This window comes from Centruroides sculpturatus, unplaced genomic scaffold, assembly GCF_000671375.1.
Source record: "Centruroides sculpturatus isolate CEXI.00-Female unplaced genomic scaffold, Cexi_2.0 scaffold259, whole genome shotgun sequence".
Classification (NCBI taxonomy): domain Eukaryota; kingdom Metazoa; phylum Arthropoda; class Arachnida; order Scorpiones; family Buthidae; genus Centruroides; species Centruroides sculpturatus.
In genome coordinates, this window is record NW_019384410.1 from 199214 (window position 1) to 224999 (window position 25786).

General features: G+C 29.9%; 2 protein-coding genes across 2 annotated transcripts; both read right to left on the reverse strand.

Annotated features, from left to right (window-relative positions):
* Window positions 1-290: 290 nt before the first annotated feature.
* Window positions 291-15293, reverse strand: LOC111618990 (homeobox protein Hox-A2-like). Its single transcript, XM_023360619.1, has 3 exons — window positions 14816-15293; window positions 1438-1598; window positions 291-1297 (listed from the first exon to the last, which is right to left on the reverse strand). Exons 1-3 carry the CDS (start codon window positions 15291-15293, stop codon window positions 515-517), a joined length of 1422 nt encoding a protein of 473 aa, XP_023216387.1. The 3' UTR covers window positions 291-514.
* Window positions 15294-24492: 9199 nt separating this feature from the next.
* LOC111618998 (putative ferric-chelate reductase 1 homolog) lies at window positions 24493-25116 on the reverse strand. Its single transcript, XM_023360627.1, has 3 exons — window positions 24980-25116; window positions 24661-24880; window positions 24493-24582 (listed from the first exon to the last, which is right to left on the reverse strand). Coding segments are annotated over exons 1-3 (288 nt in total). The 5' UTR covers window positions 24981-25116; the 3' UTR covers window positions 24493-24515.
* Window positions 25117-25786: the final 670 nt, after the last annotated feature.

Here is a 25786-nt window from a genome sequence, read left to right on the forward strand (position 1 = left end):
CTTCCTTGGCTGTAGTTTATATCACTGAACGATGCTAATTTCCGCAATAAAAAGAAGCAATGTCACCACAGAGTGATTTGGTGCACAGAAATGGTAAATGTGCCAACTTACTGGATTCTCCTGACCGCAATGATGCACGATATGTCATTTTGATTCCGGCCACTCTGTAAAATTTAATAATAAAATTTCGGCCTGTCCATCCTCTTCATTGGACAAGGCAAATTATGATAAAATAGTAATAATAATAATAAAATTTCCAAGATTTATTACACATTTAATGAACATGCTAGCATACAGAAATCTCATGTCCAAAATTATAATCACGAAATAAATACAGAATCACTCATCCTATTTCTCTATAATAGTTCTGGCTGTTTATTTTGTTTTCAAATATGAACCAAATGATGATGAGTACTTTTTTTTTATAATTTCTAAGAATGTTCAACTAGAATAATCACGAACACGCCTGATCACACTATAATCAGTTCTCTACTATGCACACGCGAAAAACCATTCATCTCTCTTCGGATGACCTGACCACATTCGACTGAGTGTGTATTAATGGTCTCTGACTCCACGATCCGGAAAAAAATTTACCCGACAGGTCCGAAATCTGATGGTGGCCAGTTTCCGTGGTGCCAAGTATTTGAGAATTTAAATAATGTACTCCCGACGTACCAACCCTAGCAAGATGAAAATTATCGATTTGTCTTTCTTGGTTATAAGGTCTTTGACGTTTCAAAGTAGCCGCATCTAATTCCTGCACCTCTTTATTTACCTCTAATTCGTCTTTTGTATCCGTCTGAATGACGGATGACGACCCTTCCCTGAAATTCATAAAAGGTCGAGGGTTTCTAAGTGTCCAATCAATTTGATCTTTGCCATCCGATCGTTGCGAGGTCTCACCTAAATGATGCCTTGGTAGTTCGATGGCAGAAGTGCTATTTCCTCGGGATTTAATGAAATTTGTTACGTCGAGCTGTCTTTGATGATACTCATTGCATATTTCTTCTGTGCTTCCTCTCGAAGAACCATCGTAATCTACAGATCTGTAGGAGTCATTTCTTTCAATAGAATTCCTAGTATTTTCATCATCTTGATATTTTTTATCATCCCCTTCATTTTGATTGGAATCTCCGTTATTTCGAAGTTGATCACTAGACGAAGGAGAATCGTGTTCTAATTTATTTCGATCCAGATTTCTCTTATCCGACTTTTCATTATTGCTTTTAGATTCCTGTTGAGATTTTTTACTTCTTTTCCATTTCATTCTTCTATTTTGGAACCAAATTTTTACCTGGATTAATAAGTTTTTAAAAAGAAATGGCAAAACTTAGATTTAGTTTTAGCAGCTTTAAATAATGGATACAAACAATCTCGAAGGCTCTGGTTTTTTTTTGCGGCTTCGAAACGCAAAATTTACAAGGAAATTCTTACCTGTGTTTCGGTTAACATCAAATTTGTTGCTACTTCGAATCTTTTAGGTCTAGAAAGATATCTGTTTAACCTAAATTGGTTTTCCAATTCCAAAAGTTGCTGGCTTGTGAAAGCGGTTCTTGGTCTTCGACTTTTACCCATGGCAAATGGTCGTTGATGGGCTACAACATTTAAAAAAAAAAATAATAATAATAATAATTATACTACTTAAGTGTTTTCTATATTACTTTTTTACTTATAAAATACTAATAAATTGTCGAAAATTATAAGATCTTTAAACTAAACTAATTGCTTCAACGGACAACGAAAGTGGTAATTTGTTATCTTCGGAGGAACGTGAAATTTATGGTAAAGATCAAAAATTTCCGAACTTATTTTTAGTTTAATAGATTGATAGAAGTTTGGAAGAAGAAAAAAATTAGTTGAGGCAGTTTCAGGTCAATCTATAATGTTTTTTTTCCCTAGAATTTTTAAGTGCACGATGGTTTTTTCGTAAGGGATTTTTTTCTTTTTGAAATTTCTACCAATCAGACATAAAGTTTATTTGCGACGTGTCAATGCTTGTTTTAATATAAATTTAAATTTCAAAAATATTTTAAAATGAAAAAAGTTTAGTAATTTAAAATTAGGCAGAAACGTTTTTCATTTTATATAAAACTTATTTACGATCCCGTACAAAAGCGAGATGATTAAATCAAACTAACAGTTTTTTTTTTACCTTAAAAACAAGATAACAAAACATTCCTATGAGAGATAGAAAAGAGAGAAAAGGAAAAGTAGCATTTTTTGTTATACTCAATCCTGCGGGCATTTTGCCTTTTAAAGTGCGAACAACAGATATCGAGAAATAAGAAAAAAAAAAAAAAAAAGAAATAGTGAGAAAGGCTTGTATCTAGAACTGTCTCTCCCGGGAAATAGTTAGGTCTAAATCGAATTCGGACAGCTCTTTGCCAATTCGGTGTTAAAAAGTGGACAAGAACTACACATGCGCAATGTATCTTGGCATCCCCCCTCTCTAGCTAACGCGATAAAAACGTTGTGGAAATACATCCCTATAGATGCGGCAGCGCCCGCAGGGAGGACATATCGTGATTTCCCTAGGGGCCTTTCTGGCGTTATTCAAACACAACCCCCCCGGCACGCGGCTCCCCTTTGGGGGATGAAGTTTCTAGCCCCCTGCGGCCTGCCCATCGTCACCTTCCAATTTTCCGATTTCACTTCAGACCATCGGGGCGATTACCTTACAGCCAACTGTACCTAACAGTAGTTGGTTGGAAGTCCTGACGGGTTTATCGGCTTTTCAAGACGGTAGTAAAACTGCTTCGTCTACCGTTTCTTTTACAACCTCCTTTCTTTCCTTGCTTGGGCTACTGCTAGGGATGCCAATAATGGCAACTTCTTTTTTAGCAACACACTGCGGCTGGCGAAGCGAACACTTTCCTTCACAAAAGAATATTTCAATCGTCTAGTGAGCGGCTTTACCGCGCTCTTCCGACAATAAAAAGGGTGATGACGAGAGTATTAAATATACTCTCCTTTCCGAGTCTAGAAAATAGATCAGCCTTTTCGTGTTTGGACGCCAAGAATAAATAAAAATAAACAAAATATATATATATATATCATACTGAAGAAAATAGGTTAATGTAAAGCCTTATCTAATCGGAAACGGATCCCATTCATAAGATAATAATAATACTAAGTAACTGTGGAAACAATTACTGTAACTTGGTTTACTCCTATTTAATTGTTTTCCATCATTTTCTTCATCAAAAATTCGAAAATTTTAGCTTTAATCTGGTTATCTCGGCATTTCGAAGATACGCTACCCAATGAGCAATATTCTCCGATTCTATCGTACCTCTGGGATCAGTACCATATTGCCGATGCAGCCGTAATTTGGGCTCATTGCCTTGCCCCATAGCAGCTCACAAGATATCTATCATCTCTTCTGATTGGAAAATAACTTAAATTCTGACAGAAAATCAACTATATCTACAAATTAATTCATTAATAGGAGCTTTCGGTACTTAAATATCAACTGTATATTTTTAATACTACCAGTGAAAAATCGGTTCCGTAATAAAGCTTCTTTGTAAAAAATTAACTAAATTTAATCAGATATAACTTAGCCATTTTGTAAAATGTAGTAGAGTCGGATATAAATAGAATGCATTCAATTAAAATTTACATCAGAATGCTAATGCTAGTTTCTGGGAGATTTAATTTCATTGCCCGGTCTCAAATTACCTATTAATGGTTAAATTTTAAAATTAAAAGATCATTTTTATTAAAGAATTATATATACAGTATATTTAAACCTTTAAAATTACTTTTTTATCTTTAATAATAGAAGCAATGGAAAAAAAAAACGATAAGAAACTTCATCGATGTAGCGATTATAACGGTTAAATTTTTAAATATATTAAAAACTGTATTTGTAAAAAACAATAAGAAATATTGTTTATTGTATTTTTTATTATAGGCCTATTATTTAAATGATTTTTTCTATTATAAAATAGTAATTTTATAGTTTATTTCTAATTTTAAAAAAATATATATAGGCTATAGGCCTATCACTCCATACTACGGATGACTTTTAAGCAATAATTAATTTACTTTCTGGTGTTTTAGTGTGTGTGACGATGACTTGGAAGAAAAATTAATGAATTCGTCGTTGTGAAAAATAGAAGAAAAAGGCATCATCCAGATCAAAACTGCAATAAAAGCAAATGAATAATAAAGCCAAAGGCAAAATCTTAATTTATCCGTTTTCCTTCTCATTAAAATTGGTTCAATTTCTTTGCACCAGGTGTCGCGGTTCATGAAAAAGGCCGTAAAATTAAATTAAAGTAATCTGCGCCCGTTAAAATTAGCATGTTTAAACACAGCCAGGCGCCTGTCAATAATGGCGTCGTTAGACTGTAATTGGTTAATCGCAAAGAATATATAGTTCGTTCTTTTTTTTTTTTCCTTAAATTCTCGACGTTAGTAGAATTCTTTGAAGTTCATTAGCGTTTGCAGTCGTTTAATTAAAACAGCATTTCCTTCATGGTTGCCAAACGATGCGGGGCCATTAACGGAAGTGAGTGGTACCCCCTGTGGACGCTGATACTGTTGTCGTTAAATCATGTTCACTGCGGCAATTATCTCGGCCTGTAAAAACTAGCACGTAATTATTTTAACGATGAGCTTATAGCCAAGGTGTAACCTATGACCTCTCGTGCTTAAATTCTTCTGTTTAAACAACGGATCGTGTTTTTATTATTAATTAATAGAGAGGTTTCTGTTTGATATCGTCTTATAAGCTAATATAAAGTCAAAGAGTTTAAGGGTTCATCTTTCTTAAATTTTAAGCACGCAATCTTGTACTAAACAACGGAGAAGAAACAATTCTTATTAATTCGTTAAATAAAGGTGTTTTTTTTTTTCTTTTTTTTAAAACATTTTTCCAGTGGCGTACTTACGGGGGGTTATGCTGGTGTTAGAACCCCCCGAAGCTTTAATTTTTCTTCATTCCTATTGTACTTTTTACGCCATCCTCCCAGATCATCCCCAGAGCAAGATCTTAGTTAAGCCACAGCACTTTTCCTATGTAAAAAAGGAAAAGGCTCGTGTATCTATTAATTAACTGTTTTTTTAAAAGAAAATTTTCTATCGAAATTAAATGATCTCTTGATCATTTATATAGTTTTGTTAATTGGGATGCTTTTGGTGAACGGTTTTGATTGTAATCAGGCGAAATTAAACCAATTTCCTAATGATCAGTTTTAAAATGAATAATAGGTTTGGAAATTTAACTGTATTATGCGAGTTATTTTAATCGAATTGTTAATCATCGTCTGTAAGATATTATCATTTATAAATGCATAGTTAATTAAAGAGTTATCGCCATTTTGAATTATTTAAACAAGAGAATCCCGAATGGACACGGAAAAAGAATCCCTGGCAAAATAAGTTATTTAAGTTAGAGAATAAAGTTAAATTACTAACAAATCGTAAGGGTGAAGATCCATAAAGCTGTGACAACGTCTCGCATCTATTGAGTCACACTCTAAAATTCAACTTGTAATAAAACATTCTTCTTCTTTTTTTTTATTTTATTTTATTTTTTTTTCTCGAAAAACACTCAATGTCCCTCAGGGTATAGTATAATACATACACAATTAGGACGAGCTTTTGTCATGTAAAAGTCCCATCTAATGCTCCAAGGGCAGAAAATCGGATACAGCCCATTACAACGAACCAATAAAAGACGTAGGGTGGGTGTAGACCAGTGGAGGGTTGAAGTTCCGAGTGCGAAACAAATCCGCACAATGTGTTAAACAGTTCGGGCTAATCAGAGAAATGTTTACTCTAGCCAGGGTGAGCAGGTGGCTTCTAGTTGTGGTAACAATAGGCTAATGTGATTTAGCCTGGCGACGAACTGCTAAGAGGGGTATGTAAAAGGGGGGAATAGGCTAGGATCGGATTTAGGGACTGGTAGGGGGTCAACAGAAGGGGAAACTTCAGTCTTTTGTACAATTCTTCCCTTAGTGGAGTTTTTTCGTTTCGTACAGTTCTTCTGTCCTAGCTCCCCCGTTTCGAAAGATAATCTAATCAACGGCTCGGCGCAGTCGAAAAACTTTATGAACTGTTCGGTTCGACTTATTTCTTTCCTTAAGGATTGAGTTACTGTTCAATTGAAAAGTTCGCCTTTCTTAAGAGATAAAGTGATGACCTACTCTGCCTACACTGTGATTGTTTAAAGTTAGCGCCGTGTACAAGTTGATATTTACATTATCAAATTTATTACGAAACGTTAAATAATAATTTTCGTACTTTGCTTCTCAGAATTGGCCGGGGGAGGAAAAAAAAAGAAATCAATTCACAAATCTTATTGTTTAGCTTTGTCGAAAAATTACAGAAATTTTTATCATCCCCGCATTCTTAATTTAATTAAAGATATTATCTAATAAAATATGTTATTGATTGACTAAGTTAAAAATTACCAGTTTAACAATATGGTTAATGGAGGGGATGTATATAAATAACTTATTCGAATTCATAAATAATAAATATACCTTTTTTAAAAGTAAAATATTCTATTTTTCGAAGATATTTATCATTAAAATCGCAATATTTATCGAATTTGAATGCTTGAAATTAATAGTTTTTAAACGCTATCGACATAATAATTAATATTTACGACGAAGAATTTAGTACGAAATAGTATAAAAAATATTAAACGAATCGATTCATTATTAAGTCTTTTACGTAATAAAACTTAAACAATATTAGTTTCGGCTTCTATCCGCATTCCAGGGCTTGACAATGACGTCATGGGTCTTCCTCCCTTCCAGCATCCCATCAGTCAAACTGACAACTCAGCGGCTGGGGAGCCAACCTATTAGCACCCCCTAATCAGTTCGGTGTTTAACTAATGACATCTATGTCACTGCAATCAGCAACGTCTGCAATCCGGGTGAAAAAAAAAAGAACGAATGAAAAGGATCTTAAAAGATGAGGACGAATTGTCAATCCAGAATTAATCGCTTTAACAAATATTCCGATTCTTAAAGTAGAAAGAGAGATTTACGGAATTCTCATATTCCTTTTATGTTTCGAAATTTAGTAAAGACGAAGGTGATTGGTAGTAGAAAGCACACGGGATGAGTCACAATAGTGTAGTAAAAGGAGAAATTGTAAGGCAAACGTTGGAATAAAATGGAATTAATTCAGGCCTATAGTAAAACTATAAGTAGATTATAGAAATGATATTCTTACAAAGAAATTAAACGTATATGAATACAAATTATACCATTCTTAACAAGATTTGGTTGGCTCAACACATAATTTAGTCGGATAAAGAGAGTGATACTAACAAGATTTAGGAAAAATTGGGAATATCTTCTAAAATCTTGTTATGTTTTTCTTATTTTTTATCTATTAAACACGGCAAATTTAACTTTATGATAATAAAAACAGAACTATATCGGAAACACTTGCGGATATGAACCACCAGAGAGGAATCACAATACTGTTAGATGGAATAAAGAAGATGGAAGAAAAACAAAAGGGAAAAAGTGATCCGTAGCTGGGAGCAATTTCGGTGACGTCATCGAAAGGAATGCATAATCACGAGCACAATCAGAGGATGTTCACTAATTAGGGAATGAAAAGAATGCGAGATGTGACAGATGAAGCAGATGATTTGCAGAAAGCAGATGTCGTATCTAAACACCTAATTAGATGACGTTTTTGATGACCGAGTTAACAACTTTTCTGCCATGACATTATCAACTTACCGTTCGCCTCCCGTGTTTACTTCCCCGATTAAGCTTAACTAACCTTAACGTAGTGAAAGTAAATAGTGGGGTGACGGCGCAGATGGGACAATGGGAAAAGATCTAATGAGATCGGCAGAAAAAAAAAAAACGAATTAGACGTGATGCCGTGATTAATCTGAGTATTATCATTTGAATTAGTCCACTTTCAATTACTCACAATTTATCTTAAGCTCGTAGGCATATCGATAATTACTCTTCACCAAATTTCTCTTTCACTCCATCGTTATATGTATTGTTAAGCTGATAAATATGCTTTGGCATGCTTATGGGTTATTATAAGTTTATTCCTCTTCATAGTAGCTTATTTAACTTATCTGCTGATAATAAAAGATTTGTTTATAAATTATAATAACCTTCTAAAGTCTGATGATATTTTATGATTCGGTAGTAAGTTTAATACTACCAAAATTCTTCAGTATAAAAATTTAAATCAATAAGAATCATAAAATATACCTTAAAACACAGGCGATTTACTTAAAATACACACAAAAAAGTGGAGACGTATCTATTCCATTTTCAAGTTTATAATGAAAACGTGCCTCTGTTGTATATTGTTACTTTATTTATTATTAAATTTATTAAATTTAGAATTTAATGATTTATTAAAATAATTTAAAAACTTTTTCTTAAAATAGAAAGAAAAAAATATATATGTTTTGCTCAACTGTTTTAGGGTTTAGCAGAATAGAATCTATTCCATATAGAAAGGTGGATATTGTTGATGCGCATTTAAGAATGCCGAAAAATTTAAATTTAAAATGTTTGAAGTATTCTATGCATTATCAGAAAAATAAATTGCGCTTTAATATTCTGAATATAAATGTAGAAAATATTCAACGAAGCACCCGGTATATTCTATAGATAAAAATTTTCCATATTGTGTGATGCTTCTCTTTTGTTTTTTGTTTTTTCTGTTTTACTTTTGTCTCAATTGATAGAATGTTGTTACTATAGTAGCAAGAGATATTTTTCACAATGTATTTTTAATTAGAAAGAGATTTAAAAGTGTTTTTTTAGTGTGAAACACTTTATCAGTTATCATTGACAAATTGATAAGTAAAAGGGAGAAACTATTAAGAAATCGTCTTTGAAAAGTTGATAAAAAACATCGATTATCTCGACTGATCCACATCATTATAGAAATTAATCGCAAAAATTTTGATATAACTGTCATCGAAATGGAACAAGATGGTAAAAAACAAACAATTATAACGCCGATAGATGAGTAACATTACCTATAAAAGATATGAAGAGAGAAATAACATAAAAGTGATCGCTTTATCAGACTGTGTTCTTCGATTGACGTTTTCGATTGATTTGTGGTGTTGGTAATCTCGTTGCTGAACTTCAGATAGAGAGTGTGAACAAGATAAGCTCAATCTTAAAATATATACTGTATATTTTCGCTTATTCCCTCGAAACCATTTGAGAATGGCCTTCTTACTCGTGTACGTAACTAAGAAGAAACATGCAAAATATCCGACTTTATTTCGTTACGGATCGTTATTCATATTGTTTTAATTATACCAGTTGTTAGTTTTTAAGATGGAGAAGATAGAAGCCTCATCAAGAGTGCAATTACACCAATCAGATTGTGTGTAAGGGGGTAGAAAGATATTCATTACGGCAACGAATGCCGCAGTACTTAACATAGTTTTGATGTATGCCAGACACCGCAGGGGAAGACGCAACTGTAATTTCCTAGAATAACACAAGCTTATCGTTCATTCGCGTCGAGATACATCAAGGCCCGCCCACCTAGTTAGATGCAGCATTCTCAGTCAGCCCAGAGGACGGCAGGGCAGATCGGAGCTACAATGGGAGCATCCCATAATTACAAGCTCTCCTAACTGCCTGGGATTTAAAAACATCATCCAATCGATAAATTCGCCTTCCTCTCGTTTGTTCAGTGTTTTCTCCAGACTGACTTCCATTACTTTAATTGTGCCAGGGATTTTTTTTTCACTTTGTCTTTTGTTTTATCGTATTGTTTTTACTTGGCATTTACGTCTTCTGATTGTGATGGAGAAGTTTAACTTGACAATCACTAATTGCGGCAATTTACTATGAAACCAATTAAAGAACGACACTGGTTTACGTTTGATGTGATTTCGATGCAATTCTTTCTTTGTTCTTTGTTTTTGCAGTTTACCAATCGCGGTTGAATCGCTACAATCTGTTTGAGTGCATTATGAACTACTACTCCTTTTTCCAATTGATTCCAATCTTCTTCTTCTTTCTTCCGACCTTATTTCATCTACATTTCCAATAACCAAATCGTAATATTAACTACATTTTCCTACAAAATACTTAACACAACCTCGTCTAAATATGTCTATTTTCAACAATTACCCCCGGAATAGCGACATTAATTCATACTTTTTATTACCTACGTTTACTTTAACTGTAAGAAAAAAAATAAATACCAAGAATGAATACTGAATTATTAATTCTCTTATGTTACTTTTGTTATTTATTATAATTTTTTTTTACACTTTAATTTAAGAAATGCTTTCGAAATTCCACATTCTTTAAGGATGATGTCAAGTAGTTCTTGTAACTAATTTGATAAAACGTTTACGAAAAATTAATAAAAACAAATGAAAAGAATATATTCTTAAAAGTTAAAGGTACAGACTTAGAAAGTTTATATGTATATATTAGAGTCGACCCCCCCCTATAACACTGATGATTATTCCGTTTTATATGAATTCCGTGTTGTACGAGTCACTTAGATTTTACAAATACGTGTACCGGGTTGTGAACGGCTCACGTATTTGTAAAATCTAAGTGACTCGTACAACATGGAATTCATATAAAACGGAATAATCAATAGTGTTATAGGGGGTCCACTGTACAGTACGCTTATATTTTTAAGTAGTTTCTATAGAAATTAAATTCTTTAGGTTTATTTAATTTTCAAACTTTTAAAACTCTTATTTAGAGCTAATTTAAAAGCTTAGAAGGAAGTGAAATGATTTAAATTTATAATAAAATTAAATTTTTAAAGGTAAAAGTAAAATTTTAACATCTCTAACTAAATCTTGTCATACACTTAAGGAAAAAAGTATAGGAAAAAAAAAAAGAAAAATGAAAAAGTTTTGATCGTTTTCTGGCTTCTTTATCATCTAAAGCAGAGGTTAAAGCTCTTAGTTAGTTGAATGTTCGTGACAAAATGGCTGTTTGCGAACATTAAATCATTGATTTTGAAACAGACTGACATTTTGTTAAATGCAAATGATAATCTGGTGACTTTTCTTGAAAAGTAGACATTGAGAATTTTGATTAATTGAATTAATGGTATAGATTATCAACTAATAAAGCTAGAAAATCACGAAAAAAAAATTAATAATACAGTATTTAAAAGATCGAGCGAGCGCACTTTTAAAATTAAAAAAGAATCATCGTCTCATAATAGTTCCAATTAAAGAGAAGTATTTTTTATTTTTAAATAAATATTTTATATTAAAATCTCTCGGCTTTCAGAAAAGATTAATTTAGTTAATAGTCTTTTTTTTAAATTAAAAAATAAAGAAAGAAATAAAGAATAAAATACACGAGTAATATCATCATCGTATGTAAACAAGAAGCCAAAACCTCTGAGTTAATCTAAGGAATTTAATTTTATAAATATTAAAGAAAAGTAGAATATTTTGATAAATTTATTAAAGTTTAGTGAATAGAATTTTGTAAACTTCTAAAAAATAAAAAGAACTAAATATCATTTACGTATTGTTTGTTGTAGATTATCAGTTAGATGAAGAATATGTGGCCCCATTATAAATAATAGGAAAAGATATACTTTTTAAAACAAGTGAGCTTATAGATAATATTAAATTCTAAAAATAAAAAAAAAAACATAAGCTACACGAATATGGTACTATAAATTCTATAAATAGGCCTATACAATTCAATTGTAAAAGTACTGTACTGTATACAAGATTAGTGCGAAAGTTTAAACATTTTCTAACTTTATTTAAAAAAATAAAGCGTTATAATAGTTATTTATTTATTAACTTAATACTTTATAACTTTACTAAATTACTTCTATAAAAATTGGATTATTTTAATACGAAACTGGACAATAATTTGAAAAAAACAATACGCATTTTCTTTAATTTGGTGAAGAACTGATCTACAATCAATTATTTTTATTAAATATATTAAAATTTAGATATTATATAAATAAAAATAACTAATTTAAAACGATTTTCTTAATTAAAAATAACATTCTGTAGGCCTGTAAACTAAAAAGTGTTTCGAGATGGCCTGTGTTTTCAGGGTGAATTTATAGATGAACTGGCCTTTAAAACATTATAAAAATAATTTACCGATTAAAATTAAACTCTCGATTAATAGATATTTTCGTTAAATTATTAAAAATGTATTAATAATTCTGTAAAAATTTAGTCTAACATCATCTAAATTACTTTAATAGAACAAGATTGACTTATTGTCTAATTTTGTATAATATTTAAATTATAATACAAAATATATGCTAATAGAATCGATCTTAATTTAATTTAATAAAAGTTAAATAATATTCTATAAATGTATTAAATAGTTTAATAAAAATCAATGAATAATTTATGCGTAAACTTAGGCCGCCCCCTCCCCCCTGTTTATTTTTATTCTGTAAACATTTAACAATTGATTTTACAATAGGCCTATGATATTAATGAAGTTCGGTGTAATTTTTAATTATTAATTTCTTAATTAATAAATTTATATTTATTTTAATCAACTTTATAAAAATTTTTCCCGATATTTTCTTAAATTAAACATCCGTTGATCACTCGATCTTAATTAATTCATTAAGTTTTTTTTTTACGATTAAATTAAGGAATAGATATTTAATGACTTCTTCCAAATATGTCTTATTTTAATAGAATAATAGGCCTATGCAAATTTATTATTAAAATACTATTAAATTATAGCTTTTTTTAAACAAAATAAAGGTCTTTAATAAGACATTTTCAATGGTTAAACGGCATTAACCAAGTTCTCCACCCCTTTGCTGTAATTAATGTAGTGTTGTATTTCATCAAAGATCGTAGACCAATTAATTTATATTTAATTATATTATGCAAAATAGTATAAAATTAATCTTTACAATAAGAAAAGAATATATTTTTTTTTTATAATGTAACCATTAACATTACCAATAGAAAGAATATAAAACAATCTGCAATTCATTTTCGTATACTCAAAAGAGCATAAGGCATTTTTAAATCTATAAAAGATGTTACTTTAGTAGTATTATTCAGAAGGAATTTCTTCTTTTTTTACTTTATACTCTTTTCTCTAGCAATAATCGAATCCCAAGTTAAATTTTGTATCCCTATTGACCTATAAAGTAGCTTGTGTATGACTCCATAGAGAGAATAAAACATATCGGCCTATTAGTCCATCTTCAAGTATAGAATTTACAACACGAATCGTAAAATCTAAAGGATAACAAAAACAAAAACAATATTAAACGTTTAATCACCTTTATTGTTAGAAAATTATGTTTAGATCCTTGTATATATAAGTACAGTACCATGAAGTCAGTTCTATTCCATTGTTTTCTCCATTAACAACTAATTACACAATTTAATTAGTTTTTTACTAGTTTCATTTACTCATTTTTACTTTATAAATTATAAGTTTTTAACATTAATTTTAATTAAATTTAATAAAAAAAATTCTATCGTCGTATATAAACTCAATTTTATTTTGTATTATAAGGTAATATATGTTTATATTTCAAGGCCTAAAAGAGGAGATTTTTCAGGCTTATTCTTCATTTTAAAATAATATATATATATATATATATATAAGTTGAACTAATGAATACGGTAAAATTGAACTTTTCTCTCTTCTCCTTTTGTATAAAAGTAGCCATTCTTCCATCGTAAATTGCAGAATATATTTATATAGAGGGTTTTATGCTTTCAGCAAAGGTTAGGCTGTCAATATTCTTGTCTAGTAACGGCAAACATCTGTCGAGTCAGCCGTGTAGGGCTTAGCTTACAACATTTGGGCGTGTGAAGAGGTGGAGCAAACATGGCTGCTCAATAAGAGGGTCGATTGGTTGAGAGCTAGTTTCCTTTTTTCAAAAAAAAAAAATAAAAAAAATAAAGAAAAAAAATATTGCATACAAACGTTCAACTTCCATTTTACAGTGTATTATCATATATTAAGCTCTTATATAGAAAGAGGTTAAACAATGCATTAAATATGAAGTATAGAGAGAAAATAATAGGCCTGTAGAGTAATTCTCTAGTATTCTCTTATCGAAATTTTGGAAATTTGTCAGCATTTATCCTCATCATCTTGATTTACATTATGAAAAACAATTTAAGTCCATTCTTGTCTTTTAATTCATTTATGTTTTTAGTTAATTAAATGTATTAAATTGCTAAGAAAAATCATTTAAAAACTGTAGTTTAATTAAATTCTTTATATTAAAAGATTAAGAATTAAAATAATAAATGGAAATAAAAAGATAAAAATTTTAATATGAGGTAAAAAAAAAAAAGAAACAACTGACTAAAGAATAATGTTGTTAATTTAATAATAATGTCATTAAGTAAATTAAATCACTTAAGTCATGGCTAATTATCTTTAATTTGTTCATCAAAAATAAAGTTACAATATATAAGCTAATTTCTCTACTGGGCCTTAACTCTAATAGACCATAACTCGATTTTGTAAGTGGCTATTTAAAAGCCGAAATATGACAATCGACATTTAAGAGTGAACATTTTAAAGATCCAAAACTACTGTGTTATCGTTAAACTATTTTATATTTAACTTTAGTATTTAATCAAGGTTTAAATAGTAAAATAAATTTAGTTTATTTGATTTTAATGTAATTGAAATTACATTAAACATGTCGAACATTCTAATATTTTATCTGGGGAGAATTTCTAAGTACTATGATTAATTTCTCGAGGTTTATTTAAATGAAAACATTGAATGTAATAGAATTTTAAATGGTATTTTTGAGAGTGCATCTTATAAGTAAACTTAATAAATGATAAAAATGATAAAGAAGAAGTAATTACCTGCTAAATCTAGAGGCGGTGGATAGGCCAATCCCGATCTTAATAACCATTGGAGGCTAAATGGTTGATGGTTCTTTAGTTGATCAAGAAGTGGACGGCCCGTGCAGGGAGAGTCTTGGGACACACCCGAATTGTCAGCGTGAATGTCCAGAGGCGGGTGTATCCCACCCAAAGGATGGGACGGCAGCAAAGGTAAGAAAAAATGGCCCGGGTTGGTTGTACCTGCCAAAGGTAAGACTAATGGAGCCACACCGTAGGATCTGGTAGCGAACTGTGGGCCTGCTGATTGGAAGGCAGCACTCGGAGTGTCACCTGTCCTGCCGTACACGGGGGCCACGCCGTACATACCTGAAGGACTAGATATACCTGCCGGAGAAAGGGGACAACCTGTAGATTCTTGTTCCCCCGACTTAGTGACATCATCTTTGGCTAAGAGGGCATCTATCCCAAACGACTTTGTCTTCATCGCCGTCTTCATGGTGGTCTGTCGTCTGGTAAAGCCGAGTTAGGCCTAGCAGCGGTGTGTCGATCCCTATTGGACGATTGGCTGTTGGAAAATGCACCGATTGGACGAAAGACTTTGCTATAATAGCACGACTGAGGTGTCTTAAATTGGCTGCTAACATATCAATTGCGTGTTGACAGCATCAGAGAAGAAAATACCAGTCGATAAAGCTTTTGTCGGAACTTCTCCCCGCTACTATACACGACACAAATGCTAACTGATGCTGTTGCCATTTTCCAGTTCCGCTTTGGCTATTGATAACACCGCCTACCTGACTATTTCCTATAAACTTTACTCCCTCAACCGATTACGCGATTTTTCAAATTCTTAAGGCCTTTGTTATTCTTTACACCATCAGTTTAAGGGAATAAAACTTGACCTAGCTTTATTTATATTTATTTTCAATCAACACTCGAACGGATGCGGCAAACAGAAACAATGCAATCGAACAATTAATTAAGAGAAATTTTTAGTTCTCCTACTCTTGCCGATCACGTTAAATTTAAGTGGTATTTAATGTTTCTTACCTCATAATCTGGAACGTAGCTTGATAAAGAAATTGGGACTTTACTCGGGGCTATTGATGTAAGTAAACGTGTTCGGACTGTAAGACATCCGGTATGATCTCGTCAGCGAATTATTAATGTAACCAATTACAGTTGGTAAAGTCTCCAGAGATCGTTTTCCTAAAAGCTGTCTTTGCCAATCTCCTAATGTTGTTTTTTTGTAAACTAGATTTCTTTCCAGGTCCTAATCGATTGGGACCTCATACGTCAAGTTATAGGATATATTTATTTATTTGATGGATCTGTATCCGTATCTTTTGGAGGATGTTGCATCAAAAAGGCGGGTCTTTCAGTGTAAAGATTCTACTAGAAAAATCTCCTATTAAAATATTTGTTTTGTAAATCGAAAAAACGTATTTCGTTAAGTGCATCTATAACAGATAATAGTGTAACATCTTATCTGATATTGATATTGTTTTATTACTAATAAGAAATAAAATAATCGTTAGATATGTGTCTATTTTGAAAACATTTGTAAAAACCCGGCTTTTATTTCGTGGCCTAAAAAAATAAATAAATAAATTATATATTTATACGTCTCGATAAATATTATTATTATATTCGGCTTATTTTATTTTATTTTTATACGGGAAATATCGCTAAAACTATAATTGTCATCCCTACCGATACAATAAGCGAAACGAATAAAGAGAAAATATAATTTTTGATATTTTAAACAAAATTAGTACCATTCTACCCCCCTATAACACTGTTGATAATTCCGTTTTATATGAATTCCATGTTGTACGAGTCACTTAGATTTTACAAATATATGAGCCGTTCACAGCCCGGCACACGTATTTGTAAAATCTAAGTGACTCGTACAACATGGAATTCATATAAAACGGAATTATCAACAGTGTTATAGGGGGGGTCGACTGTATTTAATTCTTAAGGTCTATTTAATACGGATTTAATATGACTTTAGGCCTTAATATATATATATTTTTTTAAATTTAGGCCACCACTAAAATATTAAACTTATAACAATTGTGTATTTTGTAATTTAGTTTCCTTTTTCCTGTGTTCACGAAAGGCCAGTACTGAACACATAATGTTGTTTTTAAGGAGAGGACAAAGCTCAGAAACAAATAATTATATCAATAAATTTTTCTTTTACGAATCGATTATAAAATACCGTACTGCATCTCATTGTCGAGGTGTATGCTTTTACAATTATAATTTGTGGAATTTTTTCTTTTATTCTATCCGAGGGTCGAGTACCCCGTTTGTCCCCTTGTGCATAGGCCCAAGCGTTGATCATAATATTATAGAAATGTAACCTTTATAGTAATTTTAAGACCTAAAGGTAGTTATTATTGCCTTTAATTGTACACATATGACCTTATAAACTACGAATATTGTATTAAAACTAGTTAATTAGTATTATGTAACTCAGAACGACTGTGTTCTCTTAAGTAAAATTATCTTCATAGATATATATAAACGAGATTATTACTTTCTCTAATTCTATATAATAATATAGAAAAATCTTATAAAAATTAAGCTAAAACACCTGTAGACCGTGTTAGAAAATTAACTGTTACGATATTAAATTAATATCGAATTCTGTATCTATATTAATTAATTAATTAATAAAGGCCTAAGCCAATTTCGATAATTAAATGGACCAATTATAATTAAATTTATAATTCTCCTATAGTTAAAATGGCATTTCATATTTGATCTATTTTAAGTTATCTTTATAAGTTTAAAAATATTTTATAATTATAATTAAGTAGATTTTCTGTATAAATTATTTATTATTCAACTAAATTAAAGAAATTAATTGTAAATATTTTTATATTATTCATTGTTATAATATATATTTATATTGCAGTTAACTAAATCTAGAGACAAATTGTGATGATAAAATACATTTAATAAATCCTTCCAGTTAAAGAAGAGAAGAGAAAATAGTCTCTTAAACAACAAAACCGCTTAAAATTTAATTAGCATAAATATTTCAAGTCTACTTATTTAAAATAACGTTAATTACATTGCACAGCCGACAACCACATTTTAATGAATTTGAAGATGCTGAGTAAAAACAGAGGGGAGAAGAAAGAAAAAAAAAAAAGAAAAAAAGAAAAAAAGGTTGAACGATCGGAGATACAAGATGCTTTAGTCACGTCTGTCTCATTCAATTGGATAAATCGTTAAGGATCTTCCGCTCGTCCCTCTATACCCGAAGGTCTAGATTTATATACAGCACAATGCCTATAGGCCTTATACATAAGGTACATTAGAAAATAAATCTTTACGAGTTTTAAATCGATGTTTTCTTTTTTTTCTCTTCTTCTTCTTCTTTTTATTTTTGTTTGCTTTTCGATAGAGTTTATGAATTAAATAATTTTCACTTAATGATTCTACCATTATAAACTAAACGTATTGTTCTTAATAACTGTTAAGAAAACGAAACAAAAAAATACACCTAACGAAGCAAATTTTTTTTTATAGGATATTGGAGAAATTAGCTGCTTATTCTTGATAAATTACAAATTATTTTCATTTAATTAACGATATAAAAGGAGGGGGGTTTCTGCGTAGGTCTGTGCCGTGTGAAGTGTAAATTACTGTGAAAATTCATGTATAAATTCATGTATAAATTCGAATGGCTTTAATTTTCCTAAAAAAAAAAAACAGATGTAAATACTATAAACTGCTATAAAGAAAACAAATGAATTAAATTTATTTTTCCGGCAAGCATTTAGTGACGAAGACGGAGAAGACGAAAGAGACTATGGAGCTATTTTACAAAGATAAAAAAAAAATTAGAAATTTCCAATGTTTTTTCTTATAGATTAGTCTAAAAATAGATATTTGATAGACGTCAACAGTAAGCGATAGGCCGATAATATATATAAAGATAGAAGAAAATCGGAAGAAGGAAGGAGGGGGGAAAAAAGAAAGAAAAAAAGAAAAGAAAAAATTGAATAGCTTTTGTTCTCTCACAAACAGGTTAAAGAGAACATCCAGTTTGCTTCCGTCGCCTCTAGGAGGCGCTGATTTAGTAGGAAATTTAAAACATCTCAGTGTGTAATCAAGCTTCCTCCATCGTCCATCCTTTCTCCTCAACAAGACAGATTAGGGTTGAATTTTAGATCGGGCACCACACTTGGGAAAGACTGATTTCCCACGGCACCTATCTCTCAACCGTTGCTTAGCAACCATCCGACATGATGTTCGCATGCCATCTCAGACACTGGACTCATATTCTCTTCTAACTGACTGCTAAATAACTTGTTTTTCTCACTAAATAAGTATGAAGATACTTTTTTGCAATAATCATTGATGATTCCTATTTTATTTATTTATTTCTTCTTCTTCTTCTTCTTCTTCTTTTCTTCCTTTTTTTTTTTTAAAAAAAAATAACATTTGTAAAGATTTCTATCGTCTATTCTAATGCAAATGATGAGTTTTCTAAAGATCCCGGTTATCATCTAAAATTAGAAATTTAACAAGGATGTTCTTAGATAAATTTTAAACAACCGATTTAATAAATTAATTAAACGCATCTTTATTTATTTATTTTTTTTCTTCCTCCTCCTCTTCCTCCTCCTCTCATTGCTTTACTTTATAAGTGTACTACTTAATAATTATCCCGATTTAGAGCTATTTTAAATCCCTATTTTTAGGGTAATCGATAGAAAGAGACTATTTCTAGCAATTTAGATAAAACGTTAGGATTTTTCTCATCTGATCTGACTAATGGTTTCCATTTTCTAGGCCATTAAACGTTTAGATATTGTTGCAAGAGTATTCGTTGATCAGAATGGAAATGTCCGAATTGTCCAACCGAGCGCGATAACTTCAAATGACTACAATAAACGAAAAGAATAAAATATACACCACGTTAAAATAAAAATCATGTTATAATCTATGAATTTTATTCTTTCTAAATCTTCAGATTAAGTAAAAAATATAATAAAAAAAATATACAGCGAAAGAGAGAGAGAGAAGAGAGAGAGAGAGAAGATGCGGAGGAAAAACAGGGAAGCGCGAGAGCAACATCTTTAAAATGAAATTTTTAAATGTAATTCTCTAGCTAATTATTATTAAAAGATGTTGTTAATTAACTCATTAGTTTTTCTTGTTAAATAACGGCTTAATTGTTGTTAATGACGTGTCAAATTCGATAATAGTTTGTGATACAAACACGTGATGATCGCGCTAATTAACCTTTTTTCTTTTTTTGGTTTGTTTGTTATTGTTTTTATAGTCAAATCTGTTACTTCGCTGTTTTGATTTAAGCTTATTTAATTATAATTTTTTTTTCTTTTTAATTAAATAAAAAAACTATATATATATTGTATAAATATAATAGGTACTGTAATATACTTTGCGCCATCTGGTAACTGTTAAATAAATTAAAACAGATTAAAAATTTAAATTAATTTATAAAAGTATTAATTATACATTAATTAAATAATTTATTTACAATAAAACCTGTCAAAAACGGAACCCGAATAAAGCGGAAATCAACGTAAACGGACAGGGAAAAAACCCGGTTTACACAGGTTTTACTGTATTGTACGTTTGTGTAAGGTATTGTTTATTGTAAATTTACTTAATTATCCATCAATAATCAATCGATAAATAAAGGATAATGGCAAGAATCTGATGCGAATTTAAAACTAAAACAAGCGATAAGACCAACAGAATAAATATCTTTAATCTTATTTATACTTATCTCATTATATAGTTAATAAATGTGATCAATTATTATTATTTTTAGTAATTATAATTAACTTTATAGATTAATCGACTTTTGTATTAGTTAATTAACTTAACTCTAAATCGATTTATCAAGTTCTAAGTAAAATATTTATTATTTAACATTCTTCATTACGATCTGATTTTATCTTTATTAAAATGAATATGCTTATCCCTAGGGTAGATATAGGACAGACAAGTTAATTGAAGTAATTATAATAATACCTACCACAAATAGATTTTACCACAGTGTACTAAAGAAAAATTCTCATTATTTAAGTGTAATTATTTAACAATTTTTTTTAAAAAAACATTCTATTCTTTTATAATATTTAATAAGCTAATGTAAGGGGGGGGTTTACGTGTTTAAAAAGTTATTCAAATAGTGTTAATTAATGTAATAAAATATACATTTTTCTATATTTTATCCTCTCAGTTTTATAGTAAAACCAGTATAGTACATTTAAATTGTATTGTGATCAAACACTATTGCCAATCTCTCTCTCTTCGACAGTGCATTCATGTAATCATGATGAGAACTGATTAAGTGAACACACTTCTTTCTTATCTCTATTTTTAGAAAGCATATTCTTTTATTGACAAATGAGATCCACAGTGATGAAAAGCATAAGCTTATTAACATAAGTAGACTACTTCATACACTTAGAACTCATCTTTATATAATTTATAATAGAAATTATAAAATTAAAATAGTTTATAACTATATATATATAGGTGTATATATTGATTTTTTGAAAGAAATTTATTATTATTATTCGAAAAAATCGTCAGCATTATAAGGTTTGATCATTAGACCATCAATTCTGACAATGAACACTATTAATAAACGAATCGATTTATTGTTAGTGGCAAACCTTATGATGTTTTGTAAGGTTTGATCGATTGATTAGAAAGGTTCGAATCACTGGCTTAACCAGGGAAGGGCCCGAGAGGAGGATCACCCCTTTTGTAATGAGAAATTTAATAAAAACTGATAAATATAGAAAAAAAATATAATTAAATTGTGGTATGAATTTATGTGTATTTATATCTATTATATAAGTGTTAACAGTAAAGGATTATGTCCCTTTCAGGCCCTAGTAAGGCCTTTTATGTAAAAGTGTTTTTTTTAATATTAAAAAGACAATAAACTCCTTAAATAATAACACATTTTTTTCTTTATAATATATACTTTTTATACTCTTAAATAATACGCTATTTAATTTTTGAGGCCCCCTCGAGAAGACGAGGCCTTAGGCACGTTGCCTAGTTTCACCGAGTGTTAAAAGAGAAACTATTAAATTTTAACTTCAGATCCTTCCCCCTTTACGAAGAATTTAGTTACGTTGATTGTTACGCTTGTGTTAATAAAACAATTACTTGTATTCTTTTATATAATTTTTCTTCATATAATTTACTAAATTTATAATATATTAAATAATTTTTATTTTAAAGATAAAATTGCATTAAAAAAAAATAAATGAATTAATTTTAGTTCTAATTATCTCGACGGTTTCTAACGGGTGATTAATTTAAAATTAATGTACTCTAATTAATTTATGGCTTTGTATAACAAGTTAGAAGACGAATTAGTTGCTAGACACGTATTCTCCAATAGTCGAGAACTAAATCTTTAAAGGAGATTTGTCTAGTTATTTATCTATATGTTATTAAGAGAAATATTTACTACGAATAATAATAATAATAAATCTCCCTTGGGTTCTTTACAGAATTTTAATCTGTGTTTATTTGGTTGAAGGGTTTTTATAAATTCAGCAGTTTTACTTTGTTAATCTTTTGAATTCGTTAAGAAATTAGATTAAAGATTTTTAAAATGCAAAGTTATATTTAAAATATATAACGGACAATAATATAATCTAGTGTTATCCAACCTGTAGTACGCGGACTTTTAGGTACGTAGAATCCATAGATAAACAATATTTATAGAAAATTAATAATCTTATAGAGTATATTTATATATTAACTATATTTAAGTTACATTGAAATCAAATTTTCTATGTAAATTAGCATTAAATGGCCATTTGTCAATAGAAAAAAAAATTGAGAACAATCGTTGAGTGCTTGTGTGAGACCCCTTTAGCCATTTGTTCATTGAACAAATGTTTCTTTATTAATAAAGATTTTATTTCCTATTAGTAAAAGTAAATTTTAAAAGTATAATAGAAGCGAAGGAAGAGAAAAGTAATCAAGTATTTAAATAATAATAATTTTATGTGGGAAGAAGTTTGCCTTTTTATTAGAGAAAGAAACTCGAGGAAAGTCTAAAAGAAGTGAAATAGATCCACGTAAACAATGTTGAAATAAATAAATAAGAAAATTAATAAAGAAAATAGTCGCGAAAGGCACCGATATTTAGAAAGAATGGAGTGAAAATCACTTTGTAAAAAATAAAAACCATTCTTAGTAAGTAGAATAAGGAAGTTCGAATCAAAATATTTAAAGTTGGAAGAATGCAATGGGAAAATCCAGTCATATCATAGCGTGGAATAAAGCGTGGAAATCGCAGCAAGAACAAATAAATTGATATTTAAATTAAGGAAAATTCTGATTATATAATAGACAAAACAAAGGCGAGGACATCAGCCAAATGTCCTGAATTGACTAAAATAAATTACCTGTATAGTGATAAAAAAATTGAGTCTCAAGTAAAACCTGAAAATGATATCAAGAAAGTGCGCAAAGAACTAGAAAAAAAAATTTATTAAGGCTATTATATTTAACAAGAGATAGCAACCTCCTGCCAGATTGCTTAGTAATTATTTAGCCTCAATAGCCTGATAAAGGAATCCGACTGTTCGTTTTACATTTGAAGTAATGATTATAAGTCGACCCCCCCTTATAACACTGTTGATAATTCCATTTTATATGAATTCCATGTTGTATGAGTCACTTAGATTTTACAAATACGTGTGTCCGGCTGTGAACGACTCACGTATTTGTAAAATCTAAGTGACTCGTACAACACGGAATTCATATAAAACGGAATTATCAACAGTGTTATAAGGGGGGTCGACTGTAGTTGTATTTACTATAAGTGTTACAAATACAGTAAAACCTGTGTAAACCGGTTACCGAATATGTTTTCCGGTTTGGCAGGTTTCCTTTTAAACAGGTTTTACTTTATACGTAAGATTTGAATAATATTTACTCTTTTTTTTTTGTATTTTGACTTCAATATTGAATAGATAAATCTTCCATTTCATCATTTACCAATTGTCAAGAAAGAAAGAATAAATTATGTCACTCACTTAAGAATATTTGGGAAACTTTTCATTGATAATCAGCTTATATTTTGAAATCTCTTATTACATTCAAGAACGGAAACATAAAGGACTATAGTTTACTCACCCGAATTTGAAAGTAAAAACAAAAATGATATTACAAAAGGCTGTATATTTGAATAAGAATTTCTCTCTTTTTAACAATCTCTCGTATAGAAATATAGAATACAGACTTAAATATTTTACGTAAAACTTTAAAAAAAATTATTATTATTCTCTCAAATGTTGATAATTTATATGTAAATAACTCAATTTAAATCGGACTTTAAAATTAGAAAAATAATATACACAATTAATTTTATATGTATATAATTTATTTATTAATAGAAATAATTAAGAATGAAAATTATAATATACAATTAATAATACATATAAATTACATTTACAAATTATTGTGTATAAGAATCAATATAAAAATTACTTGTACAGTACATATTGAAATCTTGAATACAAATCTATTGTCATTGAGGGAAAAAGAATGGATTTATAAATGATTTTTGTGAAGATGCAACTGTTAAAATAATGGAAAAATAACCTTTTTTTCTTTAGATAAATTGATTCAAATTCACATTTTGTTAATACTTTTTATCGCGGAATATAATTCTAGTCCATCAGTTTCGATCCAGTTGCGATTGTAAACCTTCGTAAAATACTTTCTTAGTTTCTACTATCGTCGCTCTAGAATATAAAACAGCAAAAAAATTAATATAAATAATATAAAAATGATAAAGATTAAATATAAGTAAAATATTCTACCTAAAAACCACTTGTCCGGAATGATCGTTGGGTGCCACCCATGCCAAATGAACTGCGATTTTGGGTTTAGGATTGCTATGGCTTACAGCCGAACATTCTTTCATAACGGCTAAACCCGGTGCTTCGATAAATTTACCAATATATTTACCAGTTTCTTTATCAAGAGCTTGGACCATAAAACCTTTAAATGATGCTTGAGGATCCAAGCGCCTTATTGCCACTAAAAAAAAAAAATAAAATAAAAAATAAATGATGACAAATGACACCCATTAAATTCTTATTTTAGAAAAGCTTCTGATATTTATTTAATGCGACCCACTTTCTGAAAATTCTTGCACCTTGGCGTGTCAGGTTTTAAAATTTCATCTTAATCTATTTTAAAAATAATTGGTCAACGAACTGTTATAGATAAAAAGATATTCTACAATGTTTTCTTTATTAAATTATATAAATATATATATTTACTACCGTACAGTATAAAGAATTAGAAAATAAATAAATATTTTGACACAATTATAAACAATCAGTGTTATTGTCCGTATGTTTTTCAAGTTCAAATACAGATAATTCAGTGATTCGGGGGCATTGTTATTGTTTAATAACAATTCTATTCTTGATCTACTTTTTTTTATAGGACATCACAAGTAGTCATCATTTCAAATTTATCTTCCTGACAATCTATCCAAAAATAAAATACACAGAGCTATGTCTATAATAGTAAATAATATAGCCAATACAGGGGAAAAACAAATCAGTTTTCTAGAAGTTAAAATTTGCAGTGTGAATCGCCTGTTAATTTAATAATATAATGATTCAACTCACCATTTATAACGTCTCCGGGATTATAATAAACTGCGGATTGTATTATATCGTAAGGAGCATTACGAGCGGGTTGGGGATTAGCTTTGTGACCTCTTTGCGGACTCAAAGAATCACAAGATTCAGTCGGAGCACCACCCGGAAATGCCAATACGTAGGTATGGAATGATATTAGGATTAACGAAAGCACTAGAAGTTTCATATCGGCTTGTTGTTGACTCGACTAAATACGAAATGGATTTAACTTCACTTTTTAAACCTATTGTCCCAATTTTATTAACGCTGGAGGCTATCACGAAAGACCTAC

Coding starts and splice junctions, on each gene's coding strand:
- LOC111618990 (XM_023360619.1), bottom strand. CDS start 15,293: ATGAAGACGGCGATGAAGACAAAGTCGTTTGGGATAGATGCCCTCTTA. Junction 1,599..14,815: donor ACCGCCTCTAGATTTAGCAG/GTAATTACTTCT, acceptor TAAATGTTGTAG/CCCATCAACGACCATTTGCC. Junction 1,298..1,437: donor TGATGTTAACCGAAACACAG/GTAAGAATTTCC, acceptor TTATTAATCCAG/GTAAAAATTTGGTTCCAAAA.
- LOC111618998 (XM_023360627.1), bottom strand. Junction 24,583..24,660: donor TCCGGACAAGTGGTTTTTAG/GTAGAATATTTT, acceptor TTTATATTCTAG/AGCGACGATAGTAGAAACTA.